The sequence below is a fragment of the Chlorocebus sabaeus genome, chromosome 12, assembly GCF_047675955.1.
Source record: "Chlorocebus sabaeus isolate Y175 chromosome 12, mChlSab1.0.hap1, whole genome shotgun sequence".
NCBI classification, from domain to species: domain Eukaryota; kingdom Metazoa; phylum Chordata; class Mammalia; order Primates; family Cercopithecidae; genus Chlorocebus; species Chlorocebus sabaeus.
Window position 1 is genome coordinate 106,374,308 of NC_132915.1, and position 15,286 is coordinate 106,389,593.

General features: G+C 57.6%; 2 protein-coding genes across 3 annotated transcripts in view; one reads left to right on the forward strand and one right to left on the reverse strand.

The window, feature by feature from the left end:
* ABL1 (ABL proto-oncogene 1, non-receptor tyrosine kinase) overlaps positions 1-3,826 on the forward strand; it is a 178,930-nt gene extending 175,104 nt beyond the window's left edge. For both annotated transcript variants that reach the window (XM_008005916.3, XM_008005917.3), the window contains exon 11: positions 121-3,826. In XM_008005916.3, coding sequence (XP_008004107.1) covers positions 121-1,835 — 1,715 coding nt within the window. In that variant the 3' untranslated portion in view covers positions 1,836-3,826. The remainder of the gene's footprint in view (positions 1-120) is intronic.
* Positions 3,827-8,900: 5,074 nt separating this feature from the next.
* On the reverse strand, positions 8,901-12,254 carry QRFP (pyroglutamylated RFamide peptide). Its single transcript, XM_008005915.3, has 2 exons — positions 11,865-12,254; positions 8,901-10,029 (listed from the first exon to the last, which is right to left on the reverse strand). The coding sequence occupies exons 1-2, from the start codon at positions 12,096-12,098 to the stop codon at positions 9,619-9,621; spliced, it is 645 nt and encodes a 214-aa protein (XP_008004106.3). The 5' UTR covers positions 12,099-12,254; the 3' UTR covers positions 8,901-9,618.
* Between the last annotated feature and the right edge of the window lie 3,032 nt (positions 12,255-15,286).

Sequence of the window (15,286 nt, forward strand, 5' to 3'; positions counted from 1 at the left end):
GCTGGAGTGCAGTGGCGAGATCTCAGCTCACTGCAACCTCTGCCTCCATGGTTCAAGCGATTCTCCTGCCTTAGCCTCTGGAGTTGTCTGGAGTTGTCAGCTCTTCCCCTTGCGTTTCAGATCCTCTGGACCATGAGCCTGCCGTGTCTCCATTGCTCCCTCGAAAAGAGCGAGGTCCCCTGGAGGGCGGCCTGAATGAAGATGAACGCCTTCTCCCCAAAGACAAAAAGACCAACTTGTTCAGCGCCTTGATCAAGAAGAAGAAGAAGACAGCCCCAACCCCTCCCAAACGCAGCAGCTCCTTCCGGGAGATGGACGGCCAGCCGGAGCGCAGAGGGGCCGGCGAGGAAGAGGGCCGAGACATCAGCAATGGGGCGCTGGCTCTTACCCCTTTGGACACAGCTGACCCAGCCAAGTCCCCAAAGCCCAGCAATGGGGCTGGGGTCCCCAATGGAGCCCTCCGGGAGTCTGGGGGCTCAGGCTTTCGGTCTCCCCACCTGTGGAAGAAGTCCAGCACACTGACCAGCAGCCGCCTAGCCACTGGCGAGGAGGAGGGTGGTGGCAGCTCCAGCAAGCGCTTCCTGCGCTCCTGCTCGGCCTCCTGCGTTCCCCACGGGGCCAAGGACACAGAGTGGAGGTCAGTCACGCTGCCTCGTGACTTGCAGTCTGCGGGAAGACAGTTTGACTCGTCCACATTTGGAGGGCACAAAAGTGAGAAGCCGGCTCTGCCTCGGAAGAGGGCGGGGGAGAACAGGTCTGACCAGGTGGCCCGAGGCACAGTAACGCCCCCGCCAAGGCTGGTGAAAAAGAACGAGGAAGCTGCTGATGAGGTCTTCAAAGACATCATGGAGTCCAGCCCGGGCTCCAGCCCGCCCAACCTGACTCCAAAACCCCTCCGGCGGCAGGTCATGATGGCCCCTGCCTCAGGCCTCCCCCACAAGGAAGAAGCTGGAAAGGGCAGTGCCTTAGGGACCACTGCTGCAGCTGAGCCAGTGACCCCCACCAGCAAAGCAGGCTCAGGTGCACCAGGAGGCACCAGCAAGGGCCCCGCCGAGGAGTCCAGAATAAGGAGGCACAAGCACTCCTCTGAGTCGCCAGGAAGGGACAAGGGGAAATTGTCCAGGCTCAAACCTGCCCCGCCGCCCCCACCAGCAGCCTCTGCAGGGAAGGCTGGAGGAAAGCCCTCGCAGAGCCCGAGCCAGGAGGCAGCTGGGGAGGCAGGCCCGGGTGCAAAGACAAAAGCCACGAGTCTGGTTGATGCTGTGAACAGTGATGCTGCCAAGCCCAGCCAGCCAGGAGAGGGACTCAAAAAGCCTGTGCTCCCGGCCACTGCAAAGCCACAGTCCACCAAGCCATCGGGGACCCCCATCAGCCCAGCCCCCGTTCCCTCCACGTTGCCATCAGCATCCTCAGCCCTGGCAGGGGACCAGCCATCTTCCACTGCCTTCATCCCTCTCATATCAACCCGAGTGTCTCTTCGGAAAACCCGCCAACCTCCAGAGCGGATCGCCAGTGGCGCCATCACCAAGGGCGTGGTCCTAGACAGCACCGAGGCGCTGTGCCTCGCCATCTCTAGGAACTCAGAGCAGATGGCCAGCCACAGTGCGGTGCTCGAGGCTGGCAAAAACCTCTACACGTTCTGCGTGAGCTACGTGGATTCCATCCAGCAAATGAGGAACAAGTTTGCCTTCCGAGAGGCCATCAACAAACTGGAGAATAATCTCCGGGAGCTTCAGATCTGCCCGGCGACAGCAGGCAGTGGTCCGGCAGCCACTCAGGACTTCAGCAAGCTCCTCAGTTCGGTGAAGGAAATCAGTGACATAGTGCAGAGGTAGCAGCAGTCAGGGGTCAGGTGTCAGGCCCGCCGGAGCTGCCTGCAGCACATGTGGGCTCTCCCATACCCGTGACAGTGGCTGACAAGGGACCAGTGAGTCAGCACCTTGGCCCAGGAGCTCTGCGCCAGGCAGAGCTGAGGGCCCTGTGGAGGCCAGCTCTACTACCTACGTTTGCACCACCTGCCCTCCCGCACCTTCCTCTTCCCCACCCAGGCTCCCTGCTCCATCTCTGTCCTCGAGTTTTATCTGTGGAGTTCCTGCTCCGTGGACTGCAGTCAGCATGCCAGGACCCGCCAGCCCCGCTCCCACCTAGTGCTCCAGACTGAGCTCTCCAGGCCAGGTGGGAACAGCTGATGTGGAGTGTCCTTTTCATTTTTTCTTTCTGGAGCCCCTCCTCCCCTGGCTGGGCTTCTCCTTCCACTTCTCCAAGAATGGAAGCCTGAACCGAGGCCTTGTGCGTCAGGCCCTCTGCCTGCACTCCCTGGCCTTGCCTGTCCTGTGCTGAAGACATGTTTCAAGAACCACATTTCGGGAAGGGCACACACGGGCATGCATCACGGCTGGTCACTCTGCCCTCCGCTGCTGCCCGGGGTGGAGTGCACTCACCATTTCCTCATGTGCAGGACAGCTCTTGATTTGGGTAGAAAACAGGGTGCTAAAGCCAACCAGCCTTTGAGTCCTGGGCAGGTGGGAGCTGAAAAGGATCAAGGCACGGGGCATGTGCTTTCCATCTGTCCTCTCCACATCCCCAGAGCGCAGCTCTTGCTCTCTTGTGACATGCACTGTGAATCCTGGCAAGAAAGCTTGAGTCTCAAGGGTGGCAGGTCACTGTCACTGCCAACATCCCTCCCCCGACAGAATGGAGGCAGGGGACAAGGGAGGCAGTGGCTAGTTGGGTGAACAGCTGGTGCCAAATAGCCCCAGACTGGGCCCTGGCAGGTCTGCAAGGGCCCAGAGTGAACCTTCCTTTCACACATCTGGGTGCCCTGAAAGGGCCCTTCCCCTTCCCCACTCCTCTAAGACAAAGTAGATTCTTCCAAGGCCCTTTCCTTTGGAACAAGACAGTCTTCGCTTTTCTTGAAGCATTTCAAAGCCCTGAGAGAGAACAGAGCTGCCACCGGGCACCTGCGCGCAGGCGGGAGGAAAGGGCCTGGCCAGTCCTGGTCCTGGCTGCACTCTTAACTGGGCGAATGTCTTATTTAATTACCGTGAGTGACATAGCCTCATGTTCTGTGGGGGTCATCAGGGAGTGTTAGGAAAACCACAAATGGAGCCCCTGACTGAAAGCCTCGGGTGTTTCACAGAGCACGCCTGCCGTCTTCTCCCCGAGGCTGCCCCAGGCTGGAGCCCAGGTACAGGGACTGTGACTCTGGGCAGGGACCCGGGGTCTCCTGGACCTTGACAGAACAGCTAACTCCAAGAGCATTGGGCAGGTGGCCGCCCCCGAGGCTTCACGCTGGGAGAGCCAGGAGGAGCCACCTTCCCGCCTCCCATGCTGCCTCGTGCCAGCAGCCTCGCACAGGCCCTAGCTTTGTGCTCATCACCTAAACTTGTACTTTATTTTTCTGGTAGAAATGGTTTCCTCTGGATCGTTTTATGCGGTTCTTACAGCACATCACCTCTTTGCCCCCCGACGGCTGTGACGCAGCCTGAGGGAGGCACTAGTCACCGACAGCGGCCTTGAAGACAAAGCAGAGCGCCCACCCAGGTCCCCCGACTGCCTGTTTCCATGAGGTACTGGTCCCTTCTTTCTGTTAACGTGACGTGCCACTCTATTTTACACGTATCTGTTGGTATGCATCTTTTATAGACGCTGTTTTATAAGTGGCGTGTGCACAGCACCCTGCCCTGCTCCCTCGGATGCCTGTGGTGGCTCCTCTGCTTCTCTGGGTCCAGTGCATTTTGTTTCTGTATATGATTCTCTGTGGTTTTTTTGAATCCAAATCTGTCCTCTGTAGTATTTTTTAAATAAATCAGTGTTTACATTAGAATCCTTGGCAGATTGCTTCGGCCTGTGATCCTGCCCTGTTGTTCTGAGCCTGTGATGGGGGGGCGGCCGGGATATAGTGGGTTCCGGTTTTCCCGACAGGGCTGGGGTCCGGCATCAGGTCTTAAGAGCAGAATAGTGGCAGGTTGCCCCCAGCTACCCAGAGCCTCTGCGGCCTGGGTGCCCACAGCCATCTTTCAGGCACTTGCCCTGCTATGCTTTGACCCTTCCTGTACCCTTGGCACTTACCTGCCGGCAGCTTGGCCCCACTGGCATCACTGGGAGTGGGCTGTGCCACTGTACAAGCCACGTCTGACTGGCAGTGTCAGGCTGTCACAGCAACATGGAAGTGGGGTGAGGAGGTCAGGTCCTGTGCTTCTTGCTGACTGAGGGCAAATCCCTCCCCACCTGCACCTGTTCTCTCTCCACCTTTCCGCCCTAAGCCCCCAGGCGTCCTCACTCATGTTCCTTGAGCCAGGTGTTTTAGATCTTTGTGTAGATGAGAAGAAGCGGAGGTGTGCTGGCCTTTGGGGCCTGGGAAGGCCATCTCAGACTGAGCCCCACCACCCTTTCCTGGCTTAGTCCCCACCGAGCTGACAGCTTGGAAAGGGGCAGTTGGGAAGTGAGTAGCGCACTCTGATAATGATACTGATCAGGCCAGCAGGTTTGTCAGGGGTGCGAATCCTGCTTAGCAGAGCATATGAAGATCACAGTTCGGTGAAGCTCCCCTTAAGAGACCTGGAGCGAGACGTGCTGTGCGGCCCGTGACAGGTGGAACTCCAGCCGGGCCGGGGCTGGTGGCGCCCGCCATAGGGCTCTCACAGTGAGTGGCTGTGAGCAGTGCGAGGCACCAGATTCTCCCCTTTTCATTTTACAGGAACAAAACCAGGCTGGGGCCCCCAGTTTCCTTGCTGGTTGAACCATAGCTGGCCACCAGATCCACCAAGCCTGGGGCTTCTCAGGGCTGTCCTTTGAATGGCTGCTCCTCCCAGGTCTGAACGAAGACATAGGACAATTCTGGTGACAGCCACAGCTGGTGGCTGCTTCCTTGTGTCAGATGTGGACTGTCGCCCTGCCCTCCCAGCGCTAATCACTGAGGCTGCGTGTCCAGAGTCATCATGTCCAGAGTCAGCTCCTGCACGTGAGGCCAGTCGGCCACACTGGGGCCGTGTGGAGGAGGACGCCTCTCACCTCCCGAATGGGCGTCTTTCCTGGGTGTCACCTGAGCTTAAAAAGCTGAGTTTGGTCTAGACATTCTAAGACAGTGGTTTCTTAACCTTTTCTGGGTCACAAAACCTCCTGAGAACCTAATGAAAACTGGATCCCAGCCCCAGAAAAATGCACCTGTGTGCACACACCCAGCAGTTTCCAGGTCATTTCGAGCCCTGCCTTCGAGGTCTGTTGTTATTATTTACGAAACACCAACCTAAGGTATTAGACATTTTCTTAAAAGGCCAGGCAGGGTGGCTCATGCCTGTAATCCCAGCACTTTGGGAGGCTGAGGTGGGTGGATTGCTTGAGGCCGGGAGTTCAAGACCAGCCTGGGCAACATAGACCCCATCTCTACAAAAAATACAAAAACTAGCTGGGTGGCATGTGCCAGTAGTCAGGAGGCTAAGGTGGGAGGATTGCTTGAGCCCAGGAGGCGGAGGTTGCAGTGAGCTATGATCACACCACTAGACTCTAGCTGGGGCAACAGAGTAAGACCCTGTCTCAAAAAAAAATTTTTTTTTCCTTTTTTTGAAACAGAGTTTTGCTCTTGTCTCCCAGACTGGAGTGCAATGGCAAAACCTCCGCTCACTGCAACCTCTACCTCCCAGGTTCAAGCGATTCTCCTGCCTCAGCCTCCAGAGTAGCTGGGACTACAGGTGCCCGCCACCACGCCCGGCTAATTTTTGTATTTTTAGTGGAGATGGAGTTTCACCATGTTGGCCAGGATGGTCTCGATCTCTTGACCTCATGATCTGCCTACCTTGGCCTCCCAAAGTGCTGGGATTATAGGCGTGAGCCAGCGCGCCCAGCCCACCACTTTTTTTTTTTTTTTTTTTTTTTTTTTTTTTTTTTTTTTTGAGACGGAGTCTTGCTCTGTTGCCCAGGCTGGAGTCCAGTGACGCCATCTCGGCTCACTGCAAGCTCCGCCTCCTGGGTTCATACCATTCTCCTGCCTCAGCCTCCCGAGTAGCTGGGACTACAGGCGCCCACCACCACGCCTGGCTAATTTTTTGTATTTTTAGTAGAGACCGGGTTTCACCGTGTTAGCCAGAATGGTCTTGATCTCCTGACCTCGTGATCCACCCGCCTCAGCCTCCCAAAGGGCTGGGATTACAGGCGTGAGCCACCGCGCCCAGCGAAGCCCACCACTTTTTTTAATGAAGGAGTTTTTGTTACTGTCCTCCTTTGACAGGTAAGGAAGCTGAGAGGCTCAGAGATGTCAAGCAGCTCTGCCAAGGTCACACAGCATGTGCTTACCATGGCAGCCTAATTTGTAGACAGTGCACACAGCCCCAACAGGACCAGGAGAGAGCTGTGCCCAGGGCCGGATTCCTCCCTCCACAGTGGAAGAGAAGCAGCCAAATATTTTAGCCAGCCCAGCAACTTGGGCGGCAGAGATCATTTACAGGAGGCCTTCCTGAATGGAGTGCCCTGGGGAAGCAAACTCTAAATGTCCTCGTACAAGAAGACATTAGGTGAAACCAGACTGACCATAGCGTCCCTCTCAGCACTGCCCTTGTCCCTGGGGGTCGCCTAACGTTTTGCTCCCCTGCCCCCACACTCCAGTGGATACCACTGCTGTAATCAGGGAACCTTCTGAGCTCTTTTTATAGGAGGGCATTTCTGAGGGGCCAAGGAGCTGTGGATTGGAGGAGCACCAGCAGCACGGGGCATGACCCCGTTCCCGCCTGGAATCTGGAAAGTACCGTGTCAGGTTTGGGCTCTTCAGTGAAATGTGTCAAGCAGCATCTTTGGCACTGGGCAAAGTTAGGACAAGGTGGTTTCCCTCTTGATGACTACAGCAGCTGTCTGTGGCTGGCCGCCCCCAGGAACCTGTTTTGTTTGGGGTTTTTTTCTTAAATATTTTTATTAATATTTCGAACATACAGGAAAAGACAATTATTTTCCATTCATCTTGATAGCTAAATACCTTTAGATCTACACATCAAGATGAAGACCGTCTTGTGTCTTGGATAAATGTAACGAGCAGATGCAGGCAGCTCGCAGGTGCTCTGGGCTGAAGGAGTTGAAACTGCCAGGCCAGGTGGAGTGAGCCAGCACTGCTCAGGGGAGCTTCATCTCTCTGCTTCCAAAATAAATGTTTTCTGGAGTATCACCTTCACCCTCCTGGAGAGGGGTAATCTTACCTGTGGAGGAGAGAGCGAGGGCTGAGGGGGCACTGGGGTGGCATGAGAGGCCCAAAGACCTTGACAGACACGGTGGGCTTGGCAGCGGGGCACGGGGTTAAAGAGGAAGCTTAGCCAAGCCCAGCGGGAGGTGATTTGACAGCAGTGCCCTTAGCAGCTTGATTGTTCGGATTTTCAGGGCTGTTGAGCTCAAGTGTACAAGCAAACTGGAAAGAATAGCTTTGTTGGGTTTTTTAAAATGATAAAAGCATAATGACAGCATATCCACTGCTTTGAAGGCATCCCCCACCCCCGTGTTCTTTATCTCAGGTTTCTCCATCAAGGTTAATCTAATCCTGCTAAATTAACAACCAGCCAGTGCCTCCTCAAAGAGCCTGTGGAATGTGCAGGGTGGTTCAGCCTCGGTGTTCTCTAAAGTACTGGCCGTGGGTGACTCCTTGCTCAGGGTGTAGAAGTTGGCAAGTGACGGGTGGCCAGGGGACCTTGCTTTAGGGTGTCCCTCTGCCCTCAGTCTGCTGTGTTTCACCCGGTCTCTGGTGAGCACATTCTCTGGCTGCTTTGCGTGAATGAGCCAAGGAAGGGATTGATCTAGCTTACTGCCTCCCCCTCCCTTGAGTCAAGCAGAATGGGGTGCATGAGCACACCTACAGTGAGCGAATCTGTTCACCCTGTGCCAGGGCCATCCTTAGAGCAAGGACCCCGGGGATGTGTCCGTCCCCATCAGTGTCATGTTAGCAAGCGGTGACAACATCCGTTTGCAGGAGGCATCCTGAACCACTGTGTCCTCGGACAATGGCAGAGCCCAAGAGAACAATGTGCCCCACACCCCCACCCCCACCAGCCTCAGGAATCATTGTCTTGTCCCCATCACAGCAGCCCTAAGACTCAGGGCACATGCGCCAAGCCTAGGGGTCCTCAGTGTCTGTGTGGGAAGCGGTCGGGAAGCGGTGAGGAGCTCCCAGAGAAGGCGGCAGCTTTCATACCGGGTGATGTTCTGACTCCAGTGTTCTCTCCCATCTCAGCACCCATTCTGCTCCCCAGTCAGGTTGGTTCTTTGCGGCTCAGATCTGTCACCCCTTAATGAAGTGGCTTTCTGGCTGCCAAGGATTGAGAGCTGCTACTGAGGAGTATAAGTCACTAATAGCATGGAAAACACTGTGAAATACTCCAAGGTGCCAAGCTGGGCCCAACCCAGTGTGGTTCTAAAAGGCTAATAAAAATCCACCAATTAATTGTGACAGCTCAATGGGAAATTATTCAATTGTGAACAGGGGCAAGCTGCAGCTCGAAAGGAGGAGGGGAGGGGTTGCCATAGTAACATCAATGTAAGTTCTCATCTCAGCAGCGGAAGCCAGCCCGGGAGTGAGCGGCATCCAACAGCTGCCTCTGACACGGGATGGGATGCAGGAGACACCAAAGGCGCGTTTGAAACGGATGCTCTGCCTGGCCTCAGGCCTGCAGCCACTCCCGGCTGAGCGTGGGCTCTCCCCGGCGCAGAGAAATTGTTTTCCGAACGCTCCTCGCTCTTAGGAAACCTGGGAAGGAGCAGCCAAGTGGCAGTGAAAAGCACATGTATTGTGTTCCTCTGCACCTTTGACCAACTGCCAGTTACAGGGATCTAGGGGAGGGGTGTTTGGGTCCAGGCAACAGGAGCTCCATCTCCCCAAAGGCAAGGCACCCAGAACCCGGACTGTGGGGGCGGCCAGCATTGCAGTATGGTTTTGCAGTTGTCACGCCTTTTATTTGAAAAGATACACACGACATATTCTGATTTTGAACAAATGAAATGCAACCTTGCTATAGCAAAAACGTATTCCTTCCCAATGCAGCTCCCAGGAGACTCCTGGCCAGGCTAACACTGGGCTGCGGAGAAGGGCCGCCGTCAGAGGGGAAGGCACACCACAACAGGGGCTTCTTGCCAGGGGGATCTGGTGCTAAAGGGATGGAGAAGGGGATCGGATTCTTTTTTCCCGTTTTTAACTTTCAGAACCATCCTCTGTACCCAGTGGAATGGACTCATTTGCACTCTGATGTCAGCTGCAGTTGTCCCTATAGACTGTCACAACTTTGATTACCCAACTGTAAGCCCTCAGCCCGCTGCCTGGCTCTGCTATTCACATTCATGGCCCAGCCACAGCCTCAGCTCCGTGCCCCTGGGGCCAGGGGGCTGCTCTGAGTCAGAGCTCCAGGGGAAGAGAGAGGCTGGGACGACCGAGGCGCCAACACAGCCTCCTTTTTGACACTGCCTAGTTTTTCGCTTCAGCAAAGTTGGAAATCAAAAGTAAGCACACTCCTAACCTGTCCTTCCATGGATCGTTCATCGTAACCATGCCTACATCATCTGGGTGTCGTGGTCTTTGAGACTGGGGGAGAAGGCAGGAGTGAAGACAGTGGGGGTGAGTCCAAACAGCAAACCCTTCCAAGGCATCCTGGCCCTTCACCGCCGACCGAAGCGGAAGCTGAAGCCGCCTTTCTTCCTGCTGTAGCCATTGAGCTCCTCAGCCAGGTTCCCTAACGGGCCGCTGGCCTTCACCCCTCCGGCAGGGAGGAAGTCGTTGGCCTCACTGCCTTCATCCTGCCTCCCGAAGCGGAACCTGCAGCCAGCATGCTCTCTGCCCGATCTCTGCAGCCCCCTGGCTATGACAAGCAGGGCCTGTGGCTGTGAAGCTCTCAGCCACCGAGAGGAGCCCCACACAGAGTGGGGTCGGGGCGCCTCGGCCAGGTTGGCCCAGCTTTCTCTGGCTCCAGTGCCACCCATGGCGTCTGTGGGCTCTCTTCTGTCCAGTAGAGGAAAGCAGGTGCCCAGCGGCAGGAGGAGGAGGCAGACCAGGGGGTAGGACCTTACCATCTGACCCAGAGGAAAGAGAGGCAGAGTTACAAGCTGCACATGTGGGCAAGCGCAACTCACCACAATGTTTCCCTGGGACAGGCCGCCAGCACAGGTGTGAGCAGGGGGCTCAGCTGAGCCCGGCTTCCGAGCAGTGCTGGGACTAGGCCACTGTTTTATTAGCAGGATCTGGAGGTGACTGTACCAATTAGGCCGGTTCTTTTCCTGCAGTCCCCACGATCTGCCTGCCCGGGCAGCTCAGCACTGTGAATCCGCCACTGCTGGATGGCAAAGCAGTGCCCAGGCGGCCCCGGGAGAGTCAGCAAATTCATGCTCATTTTTCTCTTATTATAAAATAGCCATATCATTGCAGAACTGTGGGGTGGAAGTTAAAAGCATCAATCTCCCTTAGTTTTCAACTTAATACTAAATGAGTCTAGCTCTGCCGTTTAGCTGGGACATCCTGCTAATGTCTCTTTCACGTGGGAACGAGTTGCTCCTGAAAGCCAGAAACAGATTTGATGGTCCTGGCCTAACTCGGACACCCACCTGGGAGGGAGCGTGCAGACGCCTCTGGCGCCTGGGCACCATAGGTCTGCCAGGCTGCGAGCTAAGAGCTCTCACGTGATTGTACTTCATCTTCTTAGTCATCCTGCTAGGTAGGTCCTGCCAGTCCCACTTTTTCAGGCAACAAAACTCAGAAAAACTGAGATTGTGCCCAGGCCACACAGCTAGAAAGTGGAGGCTCTGAATTTACAATTGTAATGGCCGGACAGCTTCTTCAAGAAGCATACGTATCTGCTAGGTCCTCCCAACCCTCCTATTTCGCAGGGGTGGCGTCAGGCTCAAACAGCTGAGGTGACTTGCCCCAGATCTCATGGCCTTACCAGTGCCAGAGCTGGAGTTCAGTCCCAGATCTAACTGGGCTTGACTCAGGAAGGCATGCCCTAAGTCCCTACTCTGTACTCCACGTAGCACTCGGGGTATCTGAAACCCATCCTCCTAGAATGAACCTGCCTTGGAAGCACTTGCTCCCTTGTCTGGCAAAGGAAGCCTTTTTGACAGTGACTGCGGGGGAGCTGGAGCTGGCTTGTCCTCTGCTGAGTCAAACTGAGGCTAGAATAGAGAGCACCGACCCTGGAGAAGACAGTACAGGAGTCCCCAGAGCCCTTTCCAGAAATGGCTCCCTTGAACACATTTCAAAGAAGCGAGCTCAGCCAGGAAGCTTTTAAAAAAATAATAAATGCAACCCCAATTTCTACCCGAATCCAATTCTTCTAAGCTTCTCTCGTCCCCCAGGGATGGAGCGACCTCCCTCACATACCACCGGGAAAACCTTCCCATCAGGGCACAGAGTGGGGCTTCCACAAGGTGGTTTTTTGCAGGGGCCCAGCCCCATTCCTTCCTCATAGGAAGCACTTTGCTGACTGTGATGTGGACCGGGGACCGTTCCATCCTGGTGGATGAATCCACCTGGGAGTAGCCACTGGGTGTCTAGAAAGGAGACACCCTGACACAGAGCAGGCCCTGGACCCCTTCATGCACCCCTTTGAGAATCTGGTAGAAACTGGGGGTGTTCATCACTGGAAAGGGGGCCCCAGCGCGAGTCAGGGCTTCAGGCCCCACAGCCAGGAAGCAGCAGGGAAAGCACAGGGGTGAGGCTGGGTCGCAGCCCTGGCAGGGCAGCCGTGACCAATCTGTGCTGCTCCGGGCTGTTGGCACGTGAGGCACTGGTGTCCCCTCTCCGGGTCCTCCCTCCCTGTGCTTCTGTGTGCCCTCTGACTGCCCGTGCCTGGTTCCTGCCCGGGCAGGGCCTGAGCTGCATTTCCTGCTGGGGACAGGGCAGCTGTGCTCACCGTGTGGCTGGGACTGCTCCCAGGAGGGCTGGCTGGTGGATTCTTGGGCTCCAGGGCTGGGCTGGGCTGGGCAGAGCTGCTCTGGGTCTTCGTCCAGGAGGCATGGGCCCTGGGCTCTCCCTGCTTTATACGGCCCGCAGTGTGCTTGCCGCTGTGCCGACTGCCTGCTGCACATTCCTGACCCTGGGATTCCATTGGGGACGCCGGTGGTGAAGGGGGCAGTGCTGACTGCATTGATTAAAAAAAACCTAACACAGGATGTGGTCTGATGAGAGGGCAGGCGGGCTGCCCTTTGGAGGAGAGCAGACAGCATCATTAACTGCAAATTGCGGGCACAGACCCTTGAGTCCCTTGGTGGGGGTTCCAAGCCCACCCTTCATCACCCTAAGGGTCCTGTCTTTGTTGGGTCGGCCCCTCACTCTCCAGAGAGGACATGGGGTGGGTGGACATCTACCCCCGACACACCTGCCCAGCTAGCAGGATGGCTCCCATGGGCAGGAAAGTCACAGAAACCCATGAGGCCCGTGTTTCAGAGGCACAGGACTGTGCGACTAAGCCAGGTGCACCTCCCCGGCAGGTGGAGCCCTCGGCAGCATGTTCTCCAGGAACCAACCAAGGGGGCACCGCAGATGCCCCGGACAGCAGTGGAGCATTTGCCTGTGGCCCCCAGCCCCTCCTGCCCCGTGCCCTGGGCAGCCCCCGACTGTCGCTGAGGGTCACCTCTGGGAGGCCAGCAGGAGGACCCAGCCTCTGCTCCTTGCCCGGCAGAGATTCTCCCTCCACTGAAAGCAGGCAGGTGGGTGATGAGGCGGCCCCACCCCACCACTGTCGGAAACAGCACACAGGACCTCCCCCAGTCCAGGGGCCCTCACCCAGCTACCCGTGCATCTGGGGTGCTGGGGGGTCAGAAGTCGTGGGAATAGAGAGCCTGTGGACACTTCCCCAGTGACCTGAGGAAGGCGTTGGAATCTCAACCCCCACTTCAGGGCTGAGCGCCTAGGTTTGAGCGGAGGGTCTGTGGATTGAAGCTGGTGACTGAGCTGTGCTGGCCAGAACCGGTTTCCATCCCCCAGGCAGGGGCTGCCTCCGATAGCCTGAGGTGCCCCTGTCCTCTGTGTGTGTGTGTGTGTGTGTGTGTGCGTGCACCCACGTATGTGCACACGTGTGTATGTGTATGTGTGTGCTCGTGAGACGGGGTGTGGTGTCCTTCTGTCTCCCTGGTTAGTGCTGGTTGATTCAGACAGCAAGTGCCGGTTATCCATGGGGTGCCTCCCAGGGTGGGTCCCTACCATGCTGTGAGTCTGAACCGGATGCCTGCCCTCTGGGTGCCTCAGTGCCCTGTGGTGTAAAATGAGGTTCAGGTTCCCAAGCTGTGCTTTGCAGAATTCCTCAGGAATGGCCATGGAAGTTGGGGAAGGTAACGTGGGGTCTAACCCCGCAGGCATCCCTCTGTCCCACAGGCACCCCTCTCCCCTACAGGCCACCGCTCTGCCCTACAGGCACCCCTCTGTCCCAAAGGCCACCCCTCTGCCCCACACAGGCACCCCTCTGCCCCACAGGTACCCCTCTACCCTGCAGACACCCCTCTGCCCCTCAGGCACCCCTGTACCCCACACACACCACTCTACCTCGCACGCGCCCCTCTGCCCCTCAGGCCAAGCCCCACTTTCCTGTGTGTGACATGCTGGGCTCCCAGAAAAGGTTCTGCTTTGAAACCACCAGGGCCCAGAGTCCTCTTTCAGGACTGAGGTGTGTGGCTCTGAGTGGTGGCCACAGAATGTCCTGCATGTGAGGGGCGGGTCTGGGGCGGGAGCGTTTGAGGGGCGGGTCTGGGGCGGGAGCAATGCTGGGGGTGAGGATCAGGGTCCCCACATGGCCCACATGTTCCCCAGCCTCAGGTCCCTGCCTGCCCCCATCAGACCGGGGTGCCTGGAGCCCAGTCATGTGTTGGATTTGGCACACCTGCCGACTCCAGGGGCTTGCCTGGTCCCCTCCACCCCTGGAACTCCCGGACGGAAAAATTGCTTTTAGATGCCCTTCCTGGGCCCCTGGAAGCATCTGGGTTCCCTCACCTCTTGAGCAACTGGGGGTGACAACTATGCCACTGTTTCTGCCACCACCAGCCCAGGTGGGCAGGGTTGGGGCTGCCTGGGAGCACAAGGTGGCCGGGGCTAGAGCAGTCCAAGAGTGGCAGTACCCATCGGGGCGGCTTCCAGTGCTGGAGGCTTTTCATGCTGTCGGGTAACGCAGGGAGGCGAGGTGCCAGGGTGGTGGGGCTGGTGGTGCAGGAAGCCGCTCTGGGGGTGGAGTCAGTGGGCCACCCCCGAAGCCTGTGGGGTTCCCTGGGAAACTGTCCAGACACAGATCCAGGCCAGGTCCCTGCACGGCCAAGCTGACCAGTAGCGCCTGCCCAGGATCCTCAAAGTGAGGAGGCTGGGACTGGGGTGACAGTGCCTGATTGTGCTAAGCTCAGGCCCTGGCTTGGCTCACCGACCCCTCCCTTCCAGCCCCCTTTAGCCACATGTCACTCCCGAACTGGGTTCCACACCAGACTCAGCCACAGCCAACCTCCACCTCACTGAGCTTCCGATTCCCAGCCTGGCTGGGGATGACCGCAGTGCCTGTGGGGTGGGGTGGGGTTATTGGGGTGGCATGGTGCCCTCTCAGGCGGTGTTCACTGCTGCTGGGGAGGGCACAGGGTGGTGGCCCCCAACTAAGCCCGGGTTCCCGGGGCTGTTGGCAACTGCCACTCCATTTCTACCAGCTGAACCCCTCCTGCCCTGGGAAGCCGCTTCCCACGCTGCTGGGCACCATTTTTTTCGTAAATGCATGGGTCCTTGTCTGAGGACCTCTGTGACTGAGTCCTTGAACCTTTCCAGGAGCTGCCTCAGGCTGGTCTGGTGGTTGCGGGAAAGGAGTTGAGTTGGGCACACCTGCACCTGGGGTTCGTGTGGCCTGTGGGAGGCAGGTGGCCATGATCTGTGACTTCTGCGGCCTGGCTCAGGAGTCCCATCCCCAGAGTCTCCACCTCTGCCCCTCCCACCTCTGCCCCTCCCACCTCTGCCCCCTCACCTCTGTCCCTCACTCTTCTACCCACCCACCTCTGTCCCCCCACCTCTGCCCCCACCTCTTCTGCCCCCACCTCTGCCCCTCCCTCCTCTGCCCCCCACTCTGACCTCCCACCTCTGCCCCCTACCTCTGCCCCTCCCACCTCTACCCCTCCCACCTCTGCCCCCTCACCTCTGTCCCCTCCCTCTTCTACCCGCCCACCTCTGTCCCCCCACCTCTGCCCCTCCCTCCTCTGCCCCTCCCTCCTCTGCCCCCACCTCTGCCCCTCCCTCCTCTGCCCCTCCCACCTCTGCCCCCTCACCTGTCCCCTCCCTCTTCTACCTGCCCACCTCTGTCCCCCCACCTCTGCCCCT

Excerpts from the sequence above, each read along its gene's own strand:
- QRFP (XM_008005915.3), bottom strand. The coding sequence starts at position 12,098 with ATGCAGTCAGCACTGCCCCCTTCACCACCGGCGTCCCCAATGGAATCC. Across the intron at positions 10,030-11,864 it reads GGAGCAGTCCCAGCCACACG|ATGGTAAGGTCCTACCCCCT; the intron begins GTGAGCACAGCT and ends CCTCTGGGTCAG.